The sequence below is a fragment of the Onychostruthus taczanowskii genome, unplaced genomic scaffold (assembly GCF_017590055.1).
Source record: "Onychostruthus taczanowskii isolate IOZ18803 unplaced genomic scaffold, ASM1759005v1 scaffold42, whole genome shotgun sequence".
In the NCBI taxonomy this organism is placed as follows: domain Eukaryota; kingdom Metazoa; phylum Chordata; class Aves; order Passeriformes; family Passeridae; genus Onychostruthus; species Onychostruthus taczanowskii.
The window spans coordinates 7,112,915-7,134,408 of NW_024501682.1; the positions used below are offsets into that span (position 1 = coordinate 7,112,915).

Sequence of the window (21,494 nt, forward strand, 5' to 3'; positions counted from 1 at the left end):
CCAAACATAGGCCCTTAGAGACCTATGCCCTATGCCATTCCTTTCACAAGAAGTTAGAGCAAGACCTGCTTAAAGAGTTCTTAAAAAATTGTTGAAGTGGTAGTTTTTGTTTTGTGTTTGGTGTGTCTTACTGGGGGTTTAATAACTCAAAACACATGCCAAGAAACTGTTAAGAGTATGAGCACCTGCATGTTGAGAAGAGATATGGCACAGACCAAACAGTGCTGCAAGTTTATATGATTGAAGGTTAAAGAGAGGCAAAATGAGAGGCTGAATTGTGCCTGTAGCTAGTGCCACAGGGGAGGGGCTTGGAGACTGGTGCACACCATGCTAGCAGAAAACACCTGGGAGAGCCCTTACAAAAATATAGCTTTTCGTCTACCTGCCCCTTTCCTCAGAAGGAGAATGAGGTCTAGAAATAAATGATCAACCCATTCTTCAGTCCTGCTGGATAGCAGGGTCTGGGAAAGGGATAAACAGAAAGAAAATTTCCCTATATCCTGCTCATGTGGGAAGAATGTCAGCAAATGTGTGTAAGTAAATATTCCCAAACCTGAAGCAGGGTTTCAGCTTCTCCCAGCCACAATTGTCTCTCCAAGCCAGTCCAATAATGAGTTTTGTTTACCCTTCAAAGACACATTCTTGCAGTTCAATCTGGAAAAGTGCATGAGAGATTGAAAAAAAAGGAGATAATGGTACAAGGAGGAATTGACAGGATGCAAGGGAGGGCCATGAAGACTGGCAACAGCTTCACTGTCACTACAGCAGTAGGGGTTGCAGTGTGAGAGCATGTAGTTGTCAGAAAGCTTTCCAGGGGCCTGAGGTAGCACTGTCTTCCCCTGGATCCCCTCTCCTTGGAGCTAGATGCTGTCACCCTTTCCATGGTTTGGCTGAGCACAGGGTGAAACCAGGTGGCAATTGCACAAGTGATTTCTGCTTCTAATGCTGTCTGTCATTAATTTTATTATGAGTGGGCAAGTGACTTGCCCCAGAACTGGCCAGATAATTACATGGTCATTATTAACCACATTACTGAAGGGTAAAAATGCAGTTATTTTTATCCATAAAGTCAGCTGCTTCAACCCTAAAACTAATTGCACATTATTATGCAGCAGAAAGTAATTATTATAGATACTGATTCTAGCTTCTACTCCCAAAGAAGCAGACACTATTTCAAATGAAATCTTTCAAGATTTTTAATAAGCCTTGCAATCTGTGGTAGAAGAAAGAAAGAGAGAAAGAGAGAGAGAGAGAGAAAGAAAGAAAGAAAAAGAAAGAGAGAAAGATGGATGATGCCTTTAGGTGTGACTAAACCTAAGGCAAAACACAAGAAAAGTATCATAATAATCATAATTAATTTATCATAATTGCTGATGTTCCTTTTCACTCTTTTCGTTTCTTCCAGGTACTGTTGCGTGATTTACAATGGAAAAATTGCTCTGCGGCATCCTGGTGTTTGGAATGGCTGTCACAGTCAACGCTTGTCCCAAATATTGTGTCTGTCAGAACCTGTCTGAGTCACTAGGGACTTTGTGTCCCTCCAAGGGTCTCCTTTTTGTACCGCTGGACATAGATCGAAGGACTGTTGAACTCCGTCTCGGGGGCAACTTCATAATCAATATCAGCCGACAAGATTTTGCCAATATGTCTGGACTTGTTGACCTTACTTTGTCCAGAAACACCATTAGTTACATACAGCCCTACTCCTTCACCGACTTGGAGAGTCTTCGGTCTTTACATCTGGACAGCAACAGGTTGCCTGAGATTGAGGAGGATACTTTAAGAGGTTTAATTAACCTTCAGCATTTGATTTTAAACAACAACCAGCTAAGCAGCATTTCTGATGAAGCCTTTGAGGATTTTTTACTGACATTGGAAGACTTGGACCTTTCTTACAACAACCTCCGAAGCATTCCCTGGGAATCTATAAGAAAGATGATAAACTTACACCAGCTCAGTTTAGACCACAACCTAATAGATTATATAACAGAGGGGACATTTGCAGATCTTCAGAAATTGGCCAGATTGGATCTAACATCCAACAGACTTCAGAAGCTCCCCCCTGACCCTATATTTGCCAGATCACAAGTAATTCCTTTGGTTGTTACCCCGTTTTCACCACCTCTGTCCCTCAGCTTTGGGGGAAATCCACTGCATTGCAACTGTGAGCTACTGTGGCTAAGGCGGCTTGACAGAGATGACGATATGGAAACCTGTGCTTCTCCTCCAAGTCTAAAGGGAAGGTACTTCTGGTATGTACGGGAAGAGGAATTTGTCTGTGAGCCTCCTCTTATTACACAACATACTCACAAGCTGCTGGTCTTGGAAGGGCAAACTGCCACGCTGAAGTGCAAAGCCATTGGGGATCCCACTCCCATCATTCACTGGGTGGCCCCTGATGACCGTCTCATCGGAAACTCCTCGAGGACAGCTGTCTATGACAATGGCACCTTAGATATACACATCACCACCTCCAAGGACTACGGAACTTTCACATGCATAGCAGCCAATGCTGCAGGAGAGTCCACTGCAACAATCGAACTCTCAATTGTTCAACTCCCCCATCTCAGCAATGGCACAGGAAAAGCAGCTCCACCGAAATCCAGGCTCTCGGACATCACCAGCTCCACCAAGTCCAATCGCGGCGAAACAAAAGGTCCACCAGAAAGGGCTGTCCTGGTGTCAGATGTGACCACTACCTCAGCTTTGGTCAAGTGGACAGTCAGCAAGTCAGCCCCTCGGGTAAAAATGTATCAGCTGCAGTATAACTGCTCGGATGATGAAGTCCTGATCTACAGGTAAATGCATTTTTTTTTGGTCCTCTGATGATGGCAGGGGGTGGAAATCAACATAAGAAGCCTTTTGCTCTTTGGCTTTTTACCGATTTGACGTGGAACTGAGATGGCACTGTGACCAGTAGCATTTGTGGTATCTGATAAATTTGCATTCTCTCTGTCAGTTTGCCTGTTGGTCTGTTCATCACTTTTCTGTTTAAGTCACACATTGCAAATCTCTGTAGTACTCATTTTCCAGCTGCTGTTTTCAGTAAAATTTTCAATCTGGGAAAAAACAGTACTGCAGTTGGTAGCCTCCTTAGTAGGTTTAACAAAGAAAGGAAAACTTGAAGATTAGAAGTCAGAAATTTCCCTTTTCACCTCCTGTAGGTGGGATTGAAACACACTACTTAGAGAGGAAGCAACGTGGGAGGAAGTTTGTGCTGTCTACCCATAACACAGGCTCTAATTATTCTGTGATTCAAGATTTGGAGTTGCTAACAAGACATTTTTCACCTATATGAAAAAGCTTGTTTCTTATTTCACTAACATCTGTTCTACATAACCATAATGGCTGAAAACTTTGAAGCACTTAGTTTTTCATACCATATTAAATGCAAGAAGAGGTAGATACAATTTCAAAAGCAAGCCCTGAATGTTCCTTATGATTACCTAGCTCTACAACTCCTCTGACTTTCAATGATGTAAAGCAGGAATCTCTCTTGCAATGAAGCAGCAATAAATTTTTGAGACTAAAAATGTGTAGGAACAGTACAGGAAAAGAGTACTACTGTCTTTTCCTTTTGTATTGGAAGAATGATTGACATATTCATGCTAGTGATGAATCCCTAGAAACCACCTTGTCCTTCCTTTTTATTGGAAAGTTTCATTGAACTGAACTGTAACTTTGGTTGAATATGATCCACCAGCAGAAGTCAGAATCTAATGGAAAAGTAGAACAAAACATGTCAACCCTTACAGCTTTATAAGCATCCTGAAGCAGTGGAGAAAAATTGGATCTGGTAGAGATATAATGAGATTTGGGGTTTGAATCTAATTTGAGAATAAACTGTGACCAAAATATAGTCAAAAGCATTGATTTTCCTGGTAGGTTTGGTGTTATTGCCTGATGGCTATTCTGTTGTCCTGCTGCCTGCAGGTAGAGCCGAGGCACTCATCAAGTCATGGTACTTGGCCTCCAGATCCCACAACAAACCTTGTTATTTTCTTCTTTACCACAGGGTGGTTTTCTTTAGCATGAGGAAGGGAAAAGGAGAGGTAGTAAACATTCATGTGTCATTTTTCCGTCACCCTTCTCCTGCAATGAAATCTAATTTTAAAGCTTCTCCAAAACAAAACATTTATGTGACATGGACAAAATTTTGTGTCAACAATACCTTTATCTGAGTCAGTTGTAGAACAGAAAGGATAAAGTGACAATTTAGCTACTCCAAATTCACTCACTCATTGCCAAAAGCAGAAATATTGACCAACAAGTCCAAAAAATATTTTTAAATCATATTTCTTCAAATACTGAATTAATCTGAACAAATTCAGTTCTGTCCAGCTCCATTCCTCAATTATAAAAATATCTTGAAATAAATCAATTAGAAAGTGAAAATTATTTCTTTTGCTCTGGCTAATGTACAGTGGAACCAGTGTGTTAGATTTGGTAATTGCAACTATGTGGAATTAAGCAGAATGAAAGGATAAGATAAAGTTAAGTAATGATAAAGTATTAGGAATAGAATGGAAGAAAACGTGCTAGTGCAATTTTTTGTTCCCAAGGAAATGCTTTTGGCAAAAGCTCAGCAGTAATTAAGATCTTAAGCACAGTATAAGGTTGAAAAATACTCTGAAAGATGTGTAAGGCTGAAAAACACTCTGAAAGATGTATAAGTCATATGTTTATTGTAAAATTAATTTGGCAAAGTGAACAGGAATATCCCTGCAACAGAAAGAAAAGTTTGCAGGGGTTGTCAGATGTTGCAAGTGGTTGGATGTGTTAATTTTCTAGGGAGGAGGATGACCAGGATAAAAAAAAAAAAAAACAAACCATGAAAAAGCACTGATATGCAGCCTAAGAGCTGGATGGGTGGTGAGAATTGTGTGCCATGGGCAGAAATGAAGAAAGATGCCAGTTATCTTGCCAGCTTGATCTGGAAGAAAAAGTTGCTGTCAAGATTTTAGGCAATGCCAAAAGTTTTTATCATGTCCCCACTTCCATCTCTCAGTGAGGTTTTGGCCCTTTGCTGCTTTATTTGGTTGTGGCTCAGTTTTTCAGAAGCTCAGTGAGGACAGTGTTATTTGAAAAAATCTCCCATCAGGTCTTTTTTGAGGATTCACTGATGTTGCATAGCTCTTTTCATTAACAGCTCTCAAAAGCACTTCACCAAAGAAAACATTTTTTTTTTCTCTACATTTTGCACCAGGGAAAAATGAAGCCTAGAAAGATGAAGTGATTGTCCAGCATCTGAGAGTTAATCAATGGTACTCATAATATCAAAACCAGTTCTTAAAACTTCCAGTCAGGGAACCACTCAGTCCCTTAGAGTTAATTAACTAAAGCTGTTTTGCTTTAATTGGTCAGATGCATATCACTGCAATGAGTGTGTGGAAAAACCTAAGGGAAAAGGATTTCTACAGTGCTCTGCTCCATAAAATGCTGTGTATGTGCTAAATGGGACATGATACTGCTTAGCTGCTAAAATGATGGGCACTTAATATACGTTAAGACAGTCGGTATTCCAGGACTGAGACACATCAGCTGTGCTCAGCTTTTAGAAATCCTACTTCAGTAGCAAGAATTGTATGCAGAAAAGACAGAAATCTGCTGCTCTCTCTGCTAAGAATTTTTCATGAATGTTGTGCTCATTGTGAAAGAGTGAAAGCAGAAGTTCTCCCCTCACCATTGACATCAACATCTCTCCTGATCATTACACAGGACACCAGTCCCATTTCCCCTTCCATGCCAGCTGTGATTTTCCACTGGCAGGACGGTGCCAAAGGGGACTACAATAGGATGCAATGACTCGATAAAACTTCAAGTTTTGGGACATTCTGGCAAATGTTGTCTGCTGGGCTCCTGTTTGCCCTGAGCTAAAATGGTACCAGAACATGAAGTTTGGCTTTGGATAAACCAGTGCCATTATAATGAAGATTAGCTGGAGAGCACTGTGTGCTTTCCCATCTCACCTTCCCTTGTATTTGCTATCTCAGGGCCTTTGCTTAAGCTCGTAGCAGGTTTTTATCTCTTTCAATGCACTCAGGGTGCATGTTTCTGATTGTGACTTAATGAGTAGGTCCTGGATCTGCATTCTGCAGGTTTTACTGCAGAAATCTTTAAATTCTTTCATCTTCTCCGTAATACCAACACCAGTGCTAGTAAATAATTTTTAGCCAAGACCAGAAGCTTGTTACAAATTGCAGGACTGAAAATCACTCCTTATTTGAAGGAAAAACATGCAGAAATAGTAACCAATGTTCAATAAAGAAAGGAATGGAAGAAGACAAAGAAATGTCTGTCCTTGGACTCTCCTCTGTCATAAAGATATTAGTTACTCCTCTCAGTCAGGACTCCAAAGTGTTTTAGATGTGTAAAAGCATCAGTCTCAAGATCAGTGTGACATATGCACTGGTAAGCTTAATTAATTTTGAATAAGGAATTGAAATTAAATATAAATGTTTAGAAAATAATATCTTTGAGCCTCAGTTTCCCATCTGTAACCTGGGTGACAGCACCACCTTGCTTCATGGGGATAAGAAAATTCATTAGAAAATATTATGGAACCAGGAGCCCACATAAATAAATAGGGAGACTTGCTTTGAAGTCATTGTGTGGTCTGCAGCAACAGGGTAGTCATGAATGATTAAGATGGAGGATTACATAACTGCAGCACTTGAATTCAAGTAAAGCATCTGGGGAGAGAGATTGTGTTTTTTTCATGCATAGAGCACCCTACATGATGGCAGACCAAGTCTCAGTTTTGGCCAGCAGGCACTGGTGTAATATATACATTCACTACTTTTTCAAAAGTGAATAAATCTGCAAGTGTTTTGTAGAGCTTCCCAGGTCATACTGAGCCTTCTGGCTGTGTTTTGAATTAAAGCAAAGATGCAGCCATTTAAAAATGTGCATCTGAAGTGTGACACTGCCATTAGATTTATGAGACATTTAGGTCTGTTTTATTTTGTGGTATTTCATAGTAAAAGTGATGAAAACAGCTGTACAAATTAAGAATTACTGTAGCTCTATAGTCTCCCTAACTTATAAATTCAGCACTGGGAATAAAAGTATTATATATGTTTCTGAAAGCTTATTTTTTTAATATATATTTTATGTAGCAGGCAGTCTAAACATTAAAATATGAATAAATGGCTCCACATCTCCAGTTTATTTAAACAATGGTGCCATGGATTTGATTACTTAAACAATATAACAATGATTTATATTTACACAGCTCCTTTTACTGCAAGTGCTTTACAGGGTGGCTGAACAGAGATCCCCACTATCCTGTCACCTCTCAGTTAAATATTGGCTGCAGTTTAGCAATCTGCAGGTGATTGTTCAGTTCCTTTTCATGAGCAAAAAATAGCTCATGGATACTTTAAAGTAGAGAGGAAGTAATTAACTGAGCTTGAATTTCCCACAGCATGGTGGTATAAATATACCAGTGCACTCTTCTAGTCAAGTGCATGTCAATAAGAAAGTGCCTCGTGACTGAGATGCTGCAAACTTCAGGAATATCTAATTCACATAAGGAGGCTCTCTCAAACAGCAGTGCCACACTGAGCATCAGACAGGAAGCCGTTGTCTAATGCTTCTTGCAAGGAAAGCCTACTGTGTGGAGATCTTCCAGCTCAAGACTGAAAACAGAGGAAGCCCTGTCCTGCTGCTGGTAGGGCCAATTGTCTCCACAGCCTGATGCTGCAGCAAAGTGTGTTTATGTCATTTTGTCTCTGAGGAAAGTTAGAAATGCAGAGTACTGGTTAGCTTTGGAAAAGACAGAGGATTCATTTATTCTGAAAGACCCGAACATCTGTCCTTACTTGTGATTTGGTCACTGGGTTCAGACAAATAAAGATTTGCAGATAAATGTCTGCCACATTCTACCCAATTTTCAGTTCCACCCATCTCCAACCTCGCTAGGCACTGACCTGCATCCATGGCTCACACCTGGAGCAAAATTCCTGACTTAACCTCAGCGCATGAGCTGAGCTATTCCAGTTATGTAGGATACAACCCTTGATTTAAACATTAAATAAAACAACAGCTAGGAGGGAGGACAGCACATGAAGATGTTAATCAGCATGTAATAATCTTTTATATTTGACAGGTAGAGCGCGCCAATTTATTAAAATAAAAAACATGAAGTCACAGTCCAAAGGGAAGCAAAATTTATATAATCAGTGCAGAGGGAAGTCTGGCATGGACATTTGCTACTTCAGATCATTTGAGAGTGTTTTGCAGGAGTGTGTATTGGCTTCTGGAGTACCCTCAGCAAGTGCAAGCTTACTGCAAGGCATCAGTCATAATGAAGAACCTGCTTTACAGATGTCTGTATTCTTGAACTGTGAGGTTTTATTTGTGTCTGCTGAAAACATTTTCATCTAGTCTTGTTTTTTGTTTTATTTCTTTTGCTGGGGGAAGTACAGGGACTGTTGTTTTTTGGGGTTGTTTTTTGCTTGATTTTTTGTTTCTGCTTGGTTTTTTCCCCACCATCCCATCCTCCCTTGCAATATGAGAAATATTTAAAGAATAAAAAAGAAAATGTAGTGTAAATTAGAAAAAATTACATGTATTACCAGAAAATTAAGTGGAAAATAGAAATATAAAATATGAAATAAATATATTAAAAATAATATATGCAAGAAAAATAGGTGTACATGTCAGTAATGTCCCTAAAGTCATCCTAGATTGTTGTGACAAACAATCATCCACCTGGTGTTTGTAAGAATCACAGAAAATTATGAGGAATCCATTGGTCAGAGCAAGTCCAGTTCAGCATGAGCAGAGCCTGACCATGTGGATGCTGCCCAGACCATTTTTTTGTTTGATTGCTGACACAGAAAGGCAAAATACTAAATGGCCCCTTATGCCTAGGAGAGATATGCCCAAGACATGAGCATGTGAGATGGATGTGAGGGGCCATGAGAAAGTACTTGCTCTGCTGCTGACCATTCTACAGTGCACCAGCAGAGCCGGGCAGGGCAGGACAGCACATGCTGCCGGCTTGGAGGCATTCCTATTTCCTTCAAAGTTTAGCTCCTGCCAAATAATGTTTATTGAGGCTTGTGGAGAAGTTGTATGTGACAGCTCTACCCCCAAATTCAGCCTCAGGAGTTGAATATGAAGGCAAATTTACTGATTCTCATCTCACTCCACATCTAGGGGTGTTGCACAATGAGGAAAGGAAATTAGAATCACTTTAGACAATGCTCTCAGGCACATGATGTGATTCTTAAGGCAGTACTGTGCATGGCCAGGAGTTGTACTTTGACAATCCTTGTGGGTCCCTTTTAACTCCGAATATTCTGTAATTCTGTTGTTCAGCATAAGACAGCTGTAGCCTGTTTTATCTCTGTTACCAATTATTAATTCAGCTCAATAAGCCTGAGCATTTTCACTCGAGGGGAATTCAGGATGAACTAGTTCTTGGCCACAACATCTCCTCTCTCAGATGCTCTGAACCTAAGTGTCTATATCTGCCCCCCACTGCCTTTCTTGCAATAAAAAGTTATACATCTGATGACAAATGAACTATTGAAATAAGATTTTTATTTAGCTTCCCGTGAGTCAACAATTTGATCTCTAAATGAAAATCTTTACCATGTCCATAATTTGTATATGTAATTCACATTTAACCACCCAAGAGACTTTACTTGATCTCTGCATTTTCACTGCAGTGCCTGCAGCAAGTTTCCAGTACTCCTTTTCTCTCTACTGCTCATCCACTGGATTCTATTTGGTGTCAGAGATCCACTCTATCTTCCTTGCTTACATCTACTGATATCTGGGCCCCTTTGGGAGGAACCTCAGCAACCACAGAGTGTGACAACTACTCCTAGTCTTTCTAAATCTGTAGCCAAGAATGTTCTCCCTCCCCTCACTTCACCCTTCATCCCCTCGCTTCACCCTTCATTTCAACTGGATCACCACCAATTAAGACTACTCAGAAATCTCCTCCAAGGGTGTTGAACCGATAGTAAAACTAATGGCTGAAAAATACCTGCTTGAAGGAGAGAATGATTTATTTTTATCCACAGGTGTTTTGCAACAGAGTTACAAAATAAAAAATGCTTAAAAGCATATTGTGCTCCAAAACACTACATTACTAAAGTTTGTCATGCCAGTTTGAGATCATTCTGCTCAACTGAGCTCCCACTTGCTCACATGCAGGTTCCAGGCTGTAGGCAGGTGAAAGAGGGTGCTTTGACAGCTCCTACCTCCCCAGCTTTCTGACACCCCACCCCATACAGCTCACATCTGAAGTCATTGGAAAGCCTTTTTACCCATTTCAAAACTGATGTGGTTTTAGATTCTTGGTAGGAGGCTCTTCAAAGGGACCTCTTGCACCTCCCGCAGTATGCTCCTATTTCTCCCTGTCTTTCCAGTGCTGAACAGTTCAGCTCTGACTGTGAATATTGTTTTGAGGGTTGTGAAAGCAATTATATTCATTTGGTTATGTAGGACTATTTTACCTATCAAATACATGAAACAGGACAAAGAGGATGACAGGGAAAGAATAAATCAAAATTACAAACACAGCCAGAACATAGTCCCTTATTTCACTGGCATAGCTGCAGACTTACCTACCTAATTGTTTGCTCTGAATTTCCTATTATACCCTTTCTCTTTCACAACAGGTTTTCTGCTTGTAGGCTCAGGCTATTTCCAGAAGAAAATCCACTTTTGTGTACAATGACGGAACTGATTAACCCTAACACATAATAGTAATGATACAGCTTGTTTTCCAAGAGAAATGACTTAAAAATATAGAACTGAAAAAGACACAGCACTGGAAAAATTAAAAAAAAAATAAAGATAATCATACACTGGACAAATAAATTATATTATAAAGTCTTCATTAGCTTTAGCCCTTAAAAGAGTGGTTATTTTTGGATTTGCCTATAAAAGGCAGGTTTTCTGAGCAAAATATTTGCACTCAGAGTGAGAAAAAGTCTCTTTCCAGATGATACAGTGCAAGCTGAATGCAACACTTGCTTCTCATTTAAACCTATTTTGGGGTTTCAGTTGGGATGTTGATGGTGAGTAGTCTTTGTGTTAATGCTTTGGTTAGGGAAAGATGAAAGAAGAGAATTCAGACAAGCTGAGGAACTTAAAATGTGAGGCAGAAATCAGGTTCATGCTCCGTGTAATTTTTTGAGTGCTGTACTTGTAGGTTTTCAATGAAGGCTTGTACTACAAGGAAGTAATTTTTCTTTTCTTTGTTCTTAAAAGGGCACATGTGAAATGTAGCTCAAATTTTGTCTAGTAAAGAAAGAAAATATGAGTTAATGGATATCTTTGAAAACAAGATATGGGTTATTTCATTGTCATGCCACCCTTTCCCCCAAATGTCTTGTTTTGCAGTCTAATATGAGGACAACACATGTACCCGGTAATCCATAATAATCTGCAATAGGGCCTAGCAAAATGTAATCCAGTCTAACTGAGGATAGCAGGCTAGTACTTTCATCTAAAGAAACCTTGAAAATATAATGCCATTGAGAATTGCATATATTTAAAATTAAATATTCTGATTTCCATAGCAGAGAAAAGCAGCCCAGCCAGCAGGCTGATCTGCCCTATTGTCACACCTCTCAGAGTCACAGCATGATCATATTAGGTCTTAGAATATTTGTCAAGAGTCCAATGAAGTGGCTCTGTCCAGAAAGGAAGCAGAGGGCACTGTAGAGTGGAAGCAAAATGACCTGTGTGCCACAACAGAGATGGAGGCACATGTGCTGGGCAAGGAAGAGAGATGTTAGTCTGGCATCCTTGGATGGGAAAGAGTCCATCCACTACGTGGCTACAGCCATGCTTTAGGGTGGCCTAAAAATCCCTGAAGACAGCAAGGTAAGGTTATGCCATAAGCCTCTTTTGTTCAGCTGTTCCCAGTTTATAGATTAGTTTATTTGCAGAGATGAACAGTTTGAGACAGCCAGCACTAGGTGTGAATTCATACTGTATTTGCCCATCTGTCGTCCCTCCCCTTCCTCTTCCATCACTTTGAATTTGCCTGTGTTGTAATATATTTATTGCCTCATAATTTACTTCATTTTGAATAGAAAACAAATAAAAGTGCTATTTGCTCAACCCAATTTTTATTTTTTAGATTATCTGTTTATTTAATCAGCTTCGTTTGTGGAACTAATTGGCTCTTATGCAGATATCCCAAACCGTGCTCGGAATTTTTCTCAGAGTGGGGATTGCACAGGCAGTAGCTGCCCAATAGACATATGGGCAGCTGACAGCATCAAGACACCCCACCAGCAGCTCTGTCGTCTGGCAGATTGCCTCAGAGAGTCAGGCTTGATGAATCAGTCCTTCTGCTGGCGCTGGGAGCGTGGGGGACGCCTCTGCTCCAGAAGGCTGGTTCAGAATGAGAAAGATGCACAGCCCCTACGCTCCTTGAACTACTGGCTTGGGACAGCTAGCAGTGTCCAAATGAACTTGAATCTGGCTCATTCGGGTGTGTGGAGGGAGAGTTTGAGCTTGGTTACTCTCAGGTGAAGATGTGTCACAAGCTTGATGCCTGCTCTTCTCTCTGCTGCAGTGTGGAGTTTCACAGCCTGGAAGTGCCATGGGGAGGAATTTAACAGTGCTGCCAAGGTTGGGCAGTGGGAGAGGGGAAGAAAAAAGAAATTGGCTTGGAACTGTCCTATCTCTCTTTGCCTCTTCCCTTCTAGCCCTGAAAGGGAGCCAAATGTTCTTGTGAGCTGAGCAGGCAACAAAACCAGGAGTACCCCTGCTTCTGTTCTCAACCCCTGGGTGCTTGCAGCCTCCTCTGGCTGCTGTTTCAGTCAATGACGTGGCAGCCCCTGAGCAGGCAGAAGAAGGAATAGCTACCTGCAGTCACCTTCAAAGCCTGGCCCCTGCAGCCCAGGGACTCATAAAGCACAGGCTGGCTGCTGTCACAGGCTGCTGGCTGAAGAGAGGGGCAGGGACAGCTCTGTCTTCTCTGGGTGGTGTCAGACAAACCTCCTGCACTCTCAGTGGCACTAGAAATGCTGCAATCTCTTTGTTAGAAAAAAAAAGTGCAGAAATACCTCTGTATCGTATGATTTGCCTGGGGTATGACCCCCACTGAGCACACAAGGGTATATGTATGGCTAGTAGTTTAAATTGTTTGTTGGTTTTTTTTTTCCTCTGGGGACACTAGCAATTTCTATGAGGTGAAGAACTCTTTGCAAGGGGAAAGATGAAATTAGCTTTGGGAGCAGGATTCCCGCTTGTGAAGAGTATTATCAAAAGCCTGAGGGACTGCAGCAGTCCCATTTCAGGGCACAGTACTGCACCTTGGTACAATAGGTTGGCATGGGGTGAAGGCCTTGTGCTATACAAACTGTGCTTATTGAAAGCATATGAGGTTTTAGCTGTTTGTTTTTTCAAGAGGTAAGGTTTTTTTCTCACTAAAATATAGTATAAGTTTTTGGTTCACCTATCCTATTTTTTCCCTATTTGGGCTCTTCTATGGATATTTCCCTGTTTGGGCTCTTTCACAGGTAATTTTATTGGCTGTGGATTAATTAACCAATTATGCTGGAGTATTTTTCAGACTAAATCCTTTATTTCATTGCTCTTAAACAGCTTCCATTCTGATGCAGCTCCTGACAGTTTGCTGCTCCGTGTAACTCCTCATTAAAGGCTGGGTTAATGTGCTTGCTGAGATTCACGCCCATTAGTTAGTGAAATCATGGATGTCTGCACTAGGTTAAAACCTGTTTTCTACCCTCTTTATGTGACTTCAGTCCAGAAACTTTCTGTGGTTTTAAGGTAGCAAAGGGAGTCCAAGAGAAGCCATAGAAACCTACAGGAGTCCCTCCTACTTAAAGTCCCTGAAGACATGATCTGCGTTTTCCTGGCTCATGCCATTTTCGTCTCCTCTGCTTAACCCCAGTGAAGCTTGCTGAGGACAGGGAGGCATACACTCAAAAGTGCTGCAGGCTGTTTTTTAAATCAGGTCACATTTACTAGTTCCCAAACAAAAGATGTTATCGTGCAGAAATTTTGAAGCTATCACCTCAGTTTAGCCAAAGCAAACCTTAATCTGGCATATAATAGGACAGAACCACAATGTAATTGACTGTTCTTGACATCGAACAAGGATCAGATTTAAAAACTGATTTAAAAACCCCAGATTTATGGTAATTGATCTTACAGTCATTGCAGCGATGTGCAACATCTGTCTAGCACACCCTCCAAACACCTGCTTCTGCAATGGCTATGAAGAAACAAACCATGCATCAACTCAGTTTTATTTTCTAGCCCTGTTTAAAATGGAACAAACACTGGAATACCTCTCCCATGAGAAATTCCAATATTGAAACATCTGTTTCTGTAGACTGAAAATTCTCCATAACAGTTGTTTTGTTTGTTTATTGGAAAAAAAACCCCCAAAAACAACAAAAAAAAGACACCACAAAAAAAAAAAAAAAAAAAAAAAAACAACCCCACAATCCCCCGCCCCCCCCCAAAAAAAGCACTAAAAAACCAAAAAACAAAACAAAAAAAAAAAAAAAGAAAAAAACCGAACCATTTCATATGGAAATGTGGAAGTGTTGCTATCAATCTCTTTGTGGATGTTACAACTTTTGGAATGACAGTGCCATTTCCACCATACATCATGCCCCTTGAGGAGTTACTCTCCTCCTGGATGTAAGGCTCTGTAAATTCATCACATTCACTTTGCTCTCTCCCCCTTCACTACAGAGCTCCTCCTCCCAGCCCATATTGTCCCTGCTGTCACCTCCTTCAGTGGCAAAGGAATGGCTGGAGTGTGCAGGGAGAGGAGGCAGCCGCTCGTGGGTGAGTGGGAAGGGAGCAGAGGATATGGCGGAGGTGCAGAGCAAGGGCTGGGAGCAGAGCACTCCTCACAGGTGCCAGGGAGACGAAGAACATTGTGGATCCCCACACCTGTAGCTTTCGTTTTAATTTTTCTTACAAGAGGCAAGAAAAAATTGATCCAGCAGAACCTCTTATTTTAATACTAAAATTATGTTTCATTTGAGATATCCAATCAAGTTTACAATCAAAGTGTACCATGGATTTACTGGTGTCCAATGTTACTGCATGTAGGAGCTTTGAACATGTGATCCAGGAGACATCCAAGTAATGCAAAATACTTTACACAAGCTCCTTTGTGTGGGGATTGTTTGGCACAGGTAACGAGTCCATCTGCTAGACACAAACCAAACAGCCCTGCCTCACACAGTCACAGCTGCAGGAGCTAAAAACCTCCAGCTGAAGTTTCTGCCCTGGGAGTCATCACATTTGTCAGCCTTTCCCTGACAGTAGCAATAGATACCACTTCCAATGTACCATCCCAACTGCACCCTCCCTGCTACAGGTGAAACTGAAAGGCCCTCTTATATATTCTGAGATGTTTTGCCCAATTTTCTGTGTGTGAAGTTTTGCGTTTTTGCTGGCAGTGACAGCACTGCTCAGCAGGTGATGCACATTGCTGTTTAACTGCAGCACTGTCTCTTACTCCTTGTTTTAATGACAGTTCAAAAAGGCAAAGATCTTCACAACATTTAGCTAAAGGCAGAGGAATGAAGAATGGAAGATAAAATCTGAAAAGGGTGACATGAGCACATAGAAAGGTACATGAAGGCAAAGAGATCAATCTGGCGGGGGCAGGGGGAGGGGGAATCTTCTTTATCTTTATTCCCCCTTTCTGTTCCCAACTTTGCTTCATGTGGTCCTTCTGGATTTTTTTTGCTCCCCTCTGGATTTTTCTACAAATCCAGAGCTTACTAGTGTTAAGTCACAACAGAACTCATGTCAGGACTGGATCCTCTTTACCCACTTGTGATTTAATTCATGGCCAGACTGAAATTTCTCTGCTTTCATTTTTAATTCAGAATTATCAAGCTTGCAGGTTGGTGAGACTTTTTGCTAACTAGTGAACTATGAGATCTATGACTGTTGACTTTTCTGTCATAGATTTTTTCTTTAAAAATGTTAGATAAATGTTAGATAAATCATTTGAACCTGTGTTTTATGATTTGACTGCCTGTTTACCCTTCTGCTCTTTCTTCTCACCCCACTATGTTTAGATACCTCTTTTCATGACCAATATTTTACTGGGCACAGCTAGATGAATATATACATGGGACACAGTTTCATGAACCAATATAGGATGCTCCTTATACATGTGTCTATCACAAACTTGGTAACTACAGTTGAGATAATCACAAGTGGAACAACCTTCAGGGAGGACTGAGATTAGAGATTCAGAGCTGCTTCCAAGGATGGGTTAACATACACAGTTCCCTAAAAATCCACTACATTCTCTACTCCACCACAGAGGTAAAATAAGGTGCTTTCTTTTGCTGTAGAGCTGGCCAGGAATGGAAGCAGAACAGACTTTTCTGTGGGTTTCAGTCCTATTTTTCACTATGGAAACTATGGAAATTTAACTGCTGTTCAATCAGATCTGGATAAGCACCAAAACTTTGCAGAGACTGACTTCAATGAAATATTCAAGATTTTCTTAATAAGGCTGTTGTTAATTCTAAATGTCTATAGGTAGGACAACTCAGAAAATTGTAGATCTATTTCCCCAAAAATGAAAAGTGAAATTATGGAAGGCATAACAAATATAGGAAATAATATTCTATTCCATTAATATTTTAAAGATTTTCACTGAAAAACAAGCTCCCTAAGTTCTGTTTTTGAAAATGGATATCTGAACAGGCTAACTTATTTTCTTGAACCTATGAATACTCTTATTAAGAACAAAAGATGCAAACAAAATTACTTCATTTCAAATTTCTTTTCAATAAACTCCAGCTTCTGAGAACTACAAATACTTTTCTGTTATGAATCCAGAAAAGCTCTGTTAAACTTCACAGCCAAAAATTACAGTGTGTAGCAGAGAGTTAGCATTTTGGCAATCTCATATGCCTTCTGTTTTGTTTACAAAAAGTTGATTGTAGTTGTCAGCCTACACAAACAGACTGCCTGGCTCCCCTGGAGAGGTTTCTGTATCCCCAAGTTCCAGTATTTAGTTCAGACAATGGCTGCAGAAGGCAGTTCAAGGAGGGTTGCCTTTCCTTCTCCTACCAGCTCCCATGCCCAGCTGGAGTGGGATGAGAGCCACTTTTTTTTTTTTCCTGACTTTTCTGGGGGTCACATCTCAGGTGGACCCAAGAGCTGGATTCACCAAGGCTGACCCCTCACCTTGCCAGGATAGGGGCAAGACTCTGTCTCTACACAGTGAGCTCTGAGCAGCCAGGAAGGCTGAGCTTTTGTGGCTGAGCCATTTCTTGACAATCCATTAGCCTAAACATAGTCCAGCTCTCTTTGATTCATGAATTTTTTTCTACAGAGCTACCAGAAATAAAAGCTTTTGGTGGCTAAAATCGGCAGCTATATCTCCAAGTGACTGATACACTACTCCCACAGGCAGCCCTTTTGGAAGCTGGTTCGTGATGTTATTATACTGCTGTTTCTGGGGTAAGTTGTGTGCTTCAGAGTGCACCTCCTGCACAACTGCAAATGAAATGCCAGCCACAGACACAGATGGAGTGGACAATAAATTATTGCCTTTCTGACATTTTCTTACTGCAAAGTGAACAACAACGAACAGCGTTTAGAAGTGATGATAATCAGTCTTAAACTACTTCTCTAGTACCTCCTATCAGTGATCTGATTCCCTCATTCTTGTGATACATGCACATGTTAATCTGGAAATGATACTCTGACTTGTGAAGAACCTCCTAGAGAGCTGGTGATTTTTGTTGGCTTGGAAGGATTCATGAGTTTATCTGTACCCAGGATGTTCCATCATTCTGAAATTCTCAGGTGTTGAGTAGCTATGACCCTGAGGGGAGTGCAATGCAACTATTAATCATTGGAAACAATGGGATATTCTCCATGGGCATCATGTGCCATTGTCAGTAGATTAGAGAACTGCTGCTGGCCTTAAATGGAGAAAAGAAAAGGATAAATATCACCTTTGCTTCATTTACACAAAAGAAGTTTTGAAAATGGCTTGTCATGAAAGCGTTAAAGATCTGCTGCAAAAACCCTTGGGTTGAACGGTGCTGTCTTCCCCAACATGTGTGATAGTAGAACCACTTTAGAACTGAGTAGTACTGCAGAAACTAACATACTCAGCTGAAAAGGTACTGGTTTTACATTCTTCTGTGTTCATGTGGTCCTGAGACCTTCTGGAAAAGCTGCTAAAACTTAGGGGACTTTTTCTATGTCACCTTTAATAATGATAATAACACACAGAAGTACCTCACAGTCACAGACCTGTTTCAAGTGGAAGTGACTGGATACAAAAACACAACCTATCTTTGGACAATCTAGAACTGGCTTTAAATACCTTTTATGCATGAGATATCATGGTGTTCCTCTTTATATGTTGTCTTTGTATCCCCTTCAATTTCAACCAGTTATCCTTGATATTTTCCCATAATTACACTCTTGATACTTGTCTTCATGTTTATCCTGGCCTTAGACAGATTGTCTGTGACCACCTGAGCTTTCTCAAGTCTGTCCTTCAATCATTTTATAAAAATTATTTTATAAAAAACCATTAACTATTTAGCAAGTCATCTTGGCCAGTAGCAGACCATCCATCACCCATGAGATTATTTTTTATATTCCAAATCTCCACAACACCTTGCCTCCTATCTGCAAGTATAGAAGTTAACAATCCTCTGATTCTTCCAAAAGTAAATTTCAGAACTTTAATAATTCTCAACAGATTTAAATAGACTATGTCTCCATCCTGCCTCAAAGTCTGTTCTTTGCTTGTTACTTTTGCTTCTTATGCACATGTGTAAACCACTCTTTTATCTTTCTCAGGCTGGAGTGAGAACATATACATTCAAAGTGGAAATGAGGTGTGACAATTTGATGTGGTATGAACAAGTAGACAGACATAGAGTCAACATCTTTTCATCCCCTGAGAAATCCTTAAGTCCCTGTGTCCAGTAAACCACAGTGCTGTGGATCAGTGGAAGAATCCCTGGATAAAGTCCCCAGCCTGTGCTTAACTCTGCTGAACAGAAAGTCAGTCTAGATGATCATGACTACCCATACTGCTATTAACATTTGGGAACCACCCCTTCCCACAAAGGCAAGAGCATAAAAGCAGTCAAACTGTCGATCAAATTCTTCTGGTGAAGTCAGCAGGTTCAATAAAACTGAACATCTCTGTATAAGCTAATGCTACAGTTGTATGCTTTAAGGTTCCAATTGCCTTAACTTTTGTGAGTGAATACTCATTACTTTAACTGGCAGCCACACTACAGCAGTCATATGGACCTTTTTAGGCTGTATGAAAAAAAAAAAAAAAGATACTACATGGCCTTGTCTTCCTTGAGAGCTAAGCAGAGCCTTTATAGCTGACATGGCAGGGGCTGTCAAGCTTTCAGCCAGTACTTGTCTCCAAGTACCAGCACTTCCTAAATGTTACTGAAAGTAAGGCTGGTGGAAACCACAGGTACTGACTGTTTCAGAGACTGCTGGTTGTCTGGACGTCTGGTAGGACAAACCTTAAGCAGTGTCCACAGGTGCAGAAAGCATATGGCAGTATCAAAGTCTTTCTCTATCCTTGTTTATTCTCTGGGTAAACAATTAAGCTATGATCCACAAAGTGTCTCCTATCTTGTTCCACTGAAGTCTTGTGAATTGATTTTATCTCAGCAAGATACAGCTTGCAAAAAAGCACTTGTGCTTGACTAAACTAAGAGGATATTATGACACTTTACATTAGGCTGCATCTGAGATGGAAAAATATAAAAACGTATACTTCTTTCTTGCTTCACTGTAGAGATGTTCTTCACTAGCCAGTCCCTTGGATTGTTGCATCCAAGGATATTTTGAGCACTGCCTCTGCCTTTCAGGCTGTCTTCTGTGCTGTGGTTCATTGAGGAAGAGGTTTGGTCTAGATGTGTCTTTTGGTGTATTGCTGTCTGGGATGCTCAGTGGTCCCTGCAGCCATTCATCAGTGTCATCAGCTGGTTTTGATATGTCTGTGTGAAGGCCTCAAGTGTTGCAAAGCCTGCAAGGCTAGGGGTGAAAGATTGAAAGAGCAGATTTCTTTTAAGAAATAATCACAGGCTCAGTGCAGTGATACAGATTAGGCCAGGTTTAGTGAGCACAAACTCAGCCTTAAAACAATTGCTGGTCATCACTGAAGGATTTATTAAGACACAGTGTGCTTGTGACTGGGTGAGCAGTGTCAGTACCAGAGAGTTCACTAAGGCCCCTGTGCACATACCCATGACTCTACTCTGATTTAAAACAAGATGGAAATGCCAATGCCTTTGCATTTTTTCTGCATTTTCTTTTATGGTCATATTGACCCATATACTTAAACTTTTCTGTTGGCAAGTACAGCAGCCATTTCTCTACCAAGCTTTAAATCTATATTGGCCAGAACCTTTGGAGGAGCCATCTCCACCTGTATAGGACTTTCTTATAGTAAAAAATGGAGCCAGTTGTTCCTTCAACTCATGTAGCTGTCTCTTGAGTTATAGAAAACATTTCCATTATAGACTATTCTAGTTAAATTCTTCTGAATACTGGTTAAAGCTTTCTGAAATCCTCAAAGTATTTTCCTGACACTAGTGAATGTTCACAGAAAAATGACCCTTTCCTGTCATCACATGGGTTGCTCTGAAGATGTCCACAGCTTCTTGAGGGAGACAGACTTTGTAATCTGAGAAGATTTCTTTGGAATAAAATGTTATGCTAACACCTTCTTCCTCAAACTGAGAGCAGCATAGAAATTTGTAACTTCGAAAATCTGTCTCTTCATATGATTACAGGTTGTTCTCTTCAGAGACAAGAAAGTGTTCTATAATGTCACACAGAAATTATGAATACAAAAAGTGTTTGCTTTTGAACCTTATAAAACTTGTCCCTGAAAGTAGAGCAAATCCAAGCTTGCTGAGCAATATGTAAAAGGCCAGTTGTACTGGGAGTGGGCTTTCCTCTCTCGAGGAATCATGAGCGTGTTGGAAAGCAGTAGACAGAGAAATGCTGAACATGAGCAGTTTGAGAAAGAAAAAGAGAAGCTATCATCTCTTAAATTCTCCGTTGGGGACGGTGTGATAAGTGATGCATACAGATACACTCCTACAAGATAACCCTTTTTTTAGGCTCTACCATATGTTCAGGAGCAGCAGTCACATTTGTCTTCGTGCTGGAGTGATTCATTCCATAGCAAGGTAAAAAAAAAAAATATCCACATAGCAGTGGAACCAGAAATATGACTATGAAAGTTCTGGGACACTTTAGAGAATAAAGAGGCCAGTATTTGCCAACAAACCCAGAGTGCACATGAGGAAAAAAGACCTGAGTGAAATCTGTCTCAGGTTACCATATATTTGCACTATGGAGTGAAGTATGCAGGTGTTTATAGAAACTTTTCTGTTCATTCACCTTTTCTGTGGAACTGCAAAATGTTGCCAGCATGGTCATTAAATATCTGCTCATTTTCTGAAACATGGTTATGAATTTTAGTCATG

The 21,494-nt window shown here is 40.5% G+C and overlaps 1 protein-coding gene across 1 annotated transcript in view; it reads left to right on the plus strand.

Annotated features, from left to right (window-relative positions):
* Window positions 1-1,425: 1,425 nt before the first annotated feature.
* LOC121340690 (leucine-rich repeat and fibronectin type-III domain-containing protein 2-like) overlaps window positions 1,426-21,494 on the plus strand; it is a 34,284-nt gene continuing 14,215 nt past the window's right edge. The window contains exon 1 of the mRNA XM_041413608.1: window positions 1,426-2,798. Within this exon, the coding sequence (XP_041269542.1) occupies window positions 1,426-2,798 (1,373 nt within the window). The remainder of the gene's footprint in view (window positions 2,799-21,494) is intronic.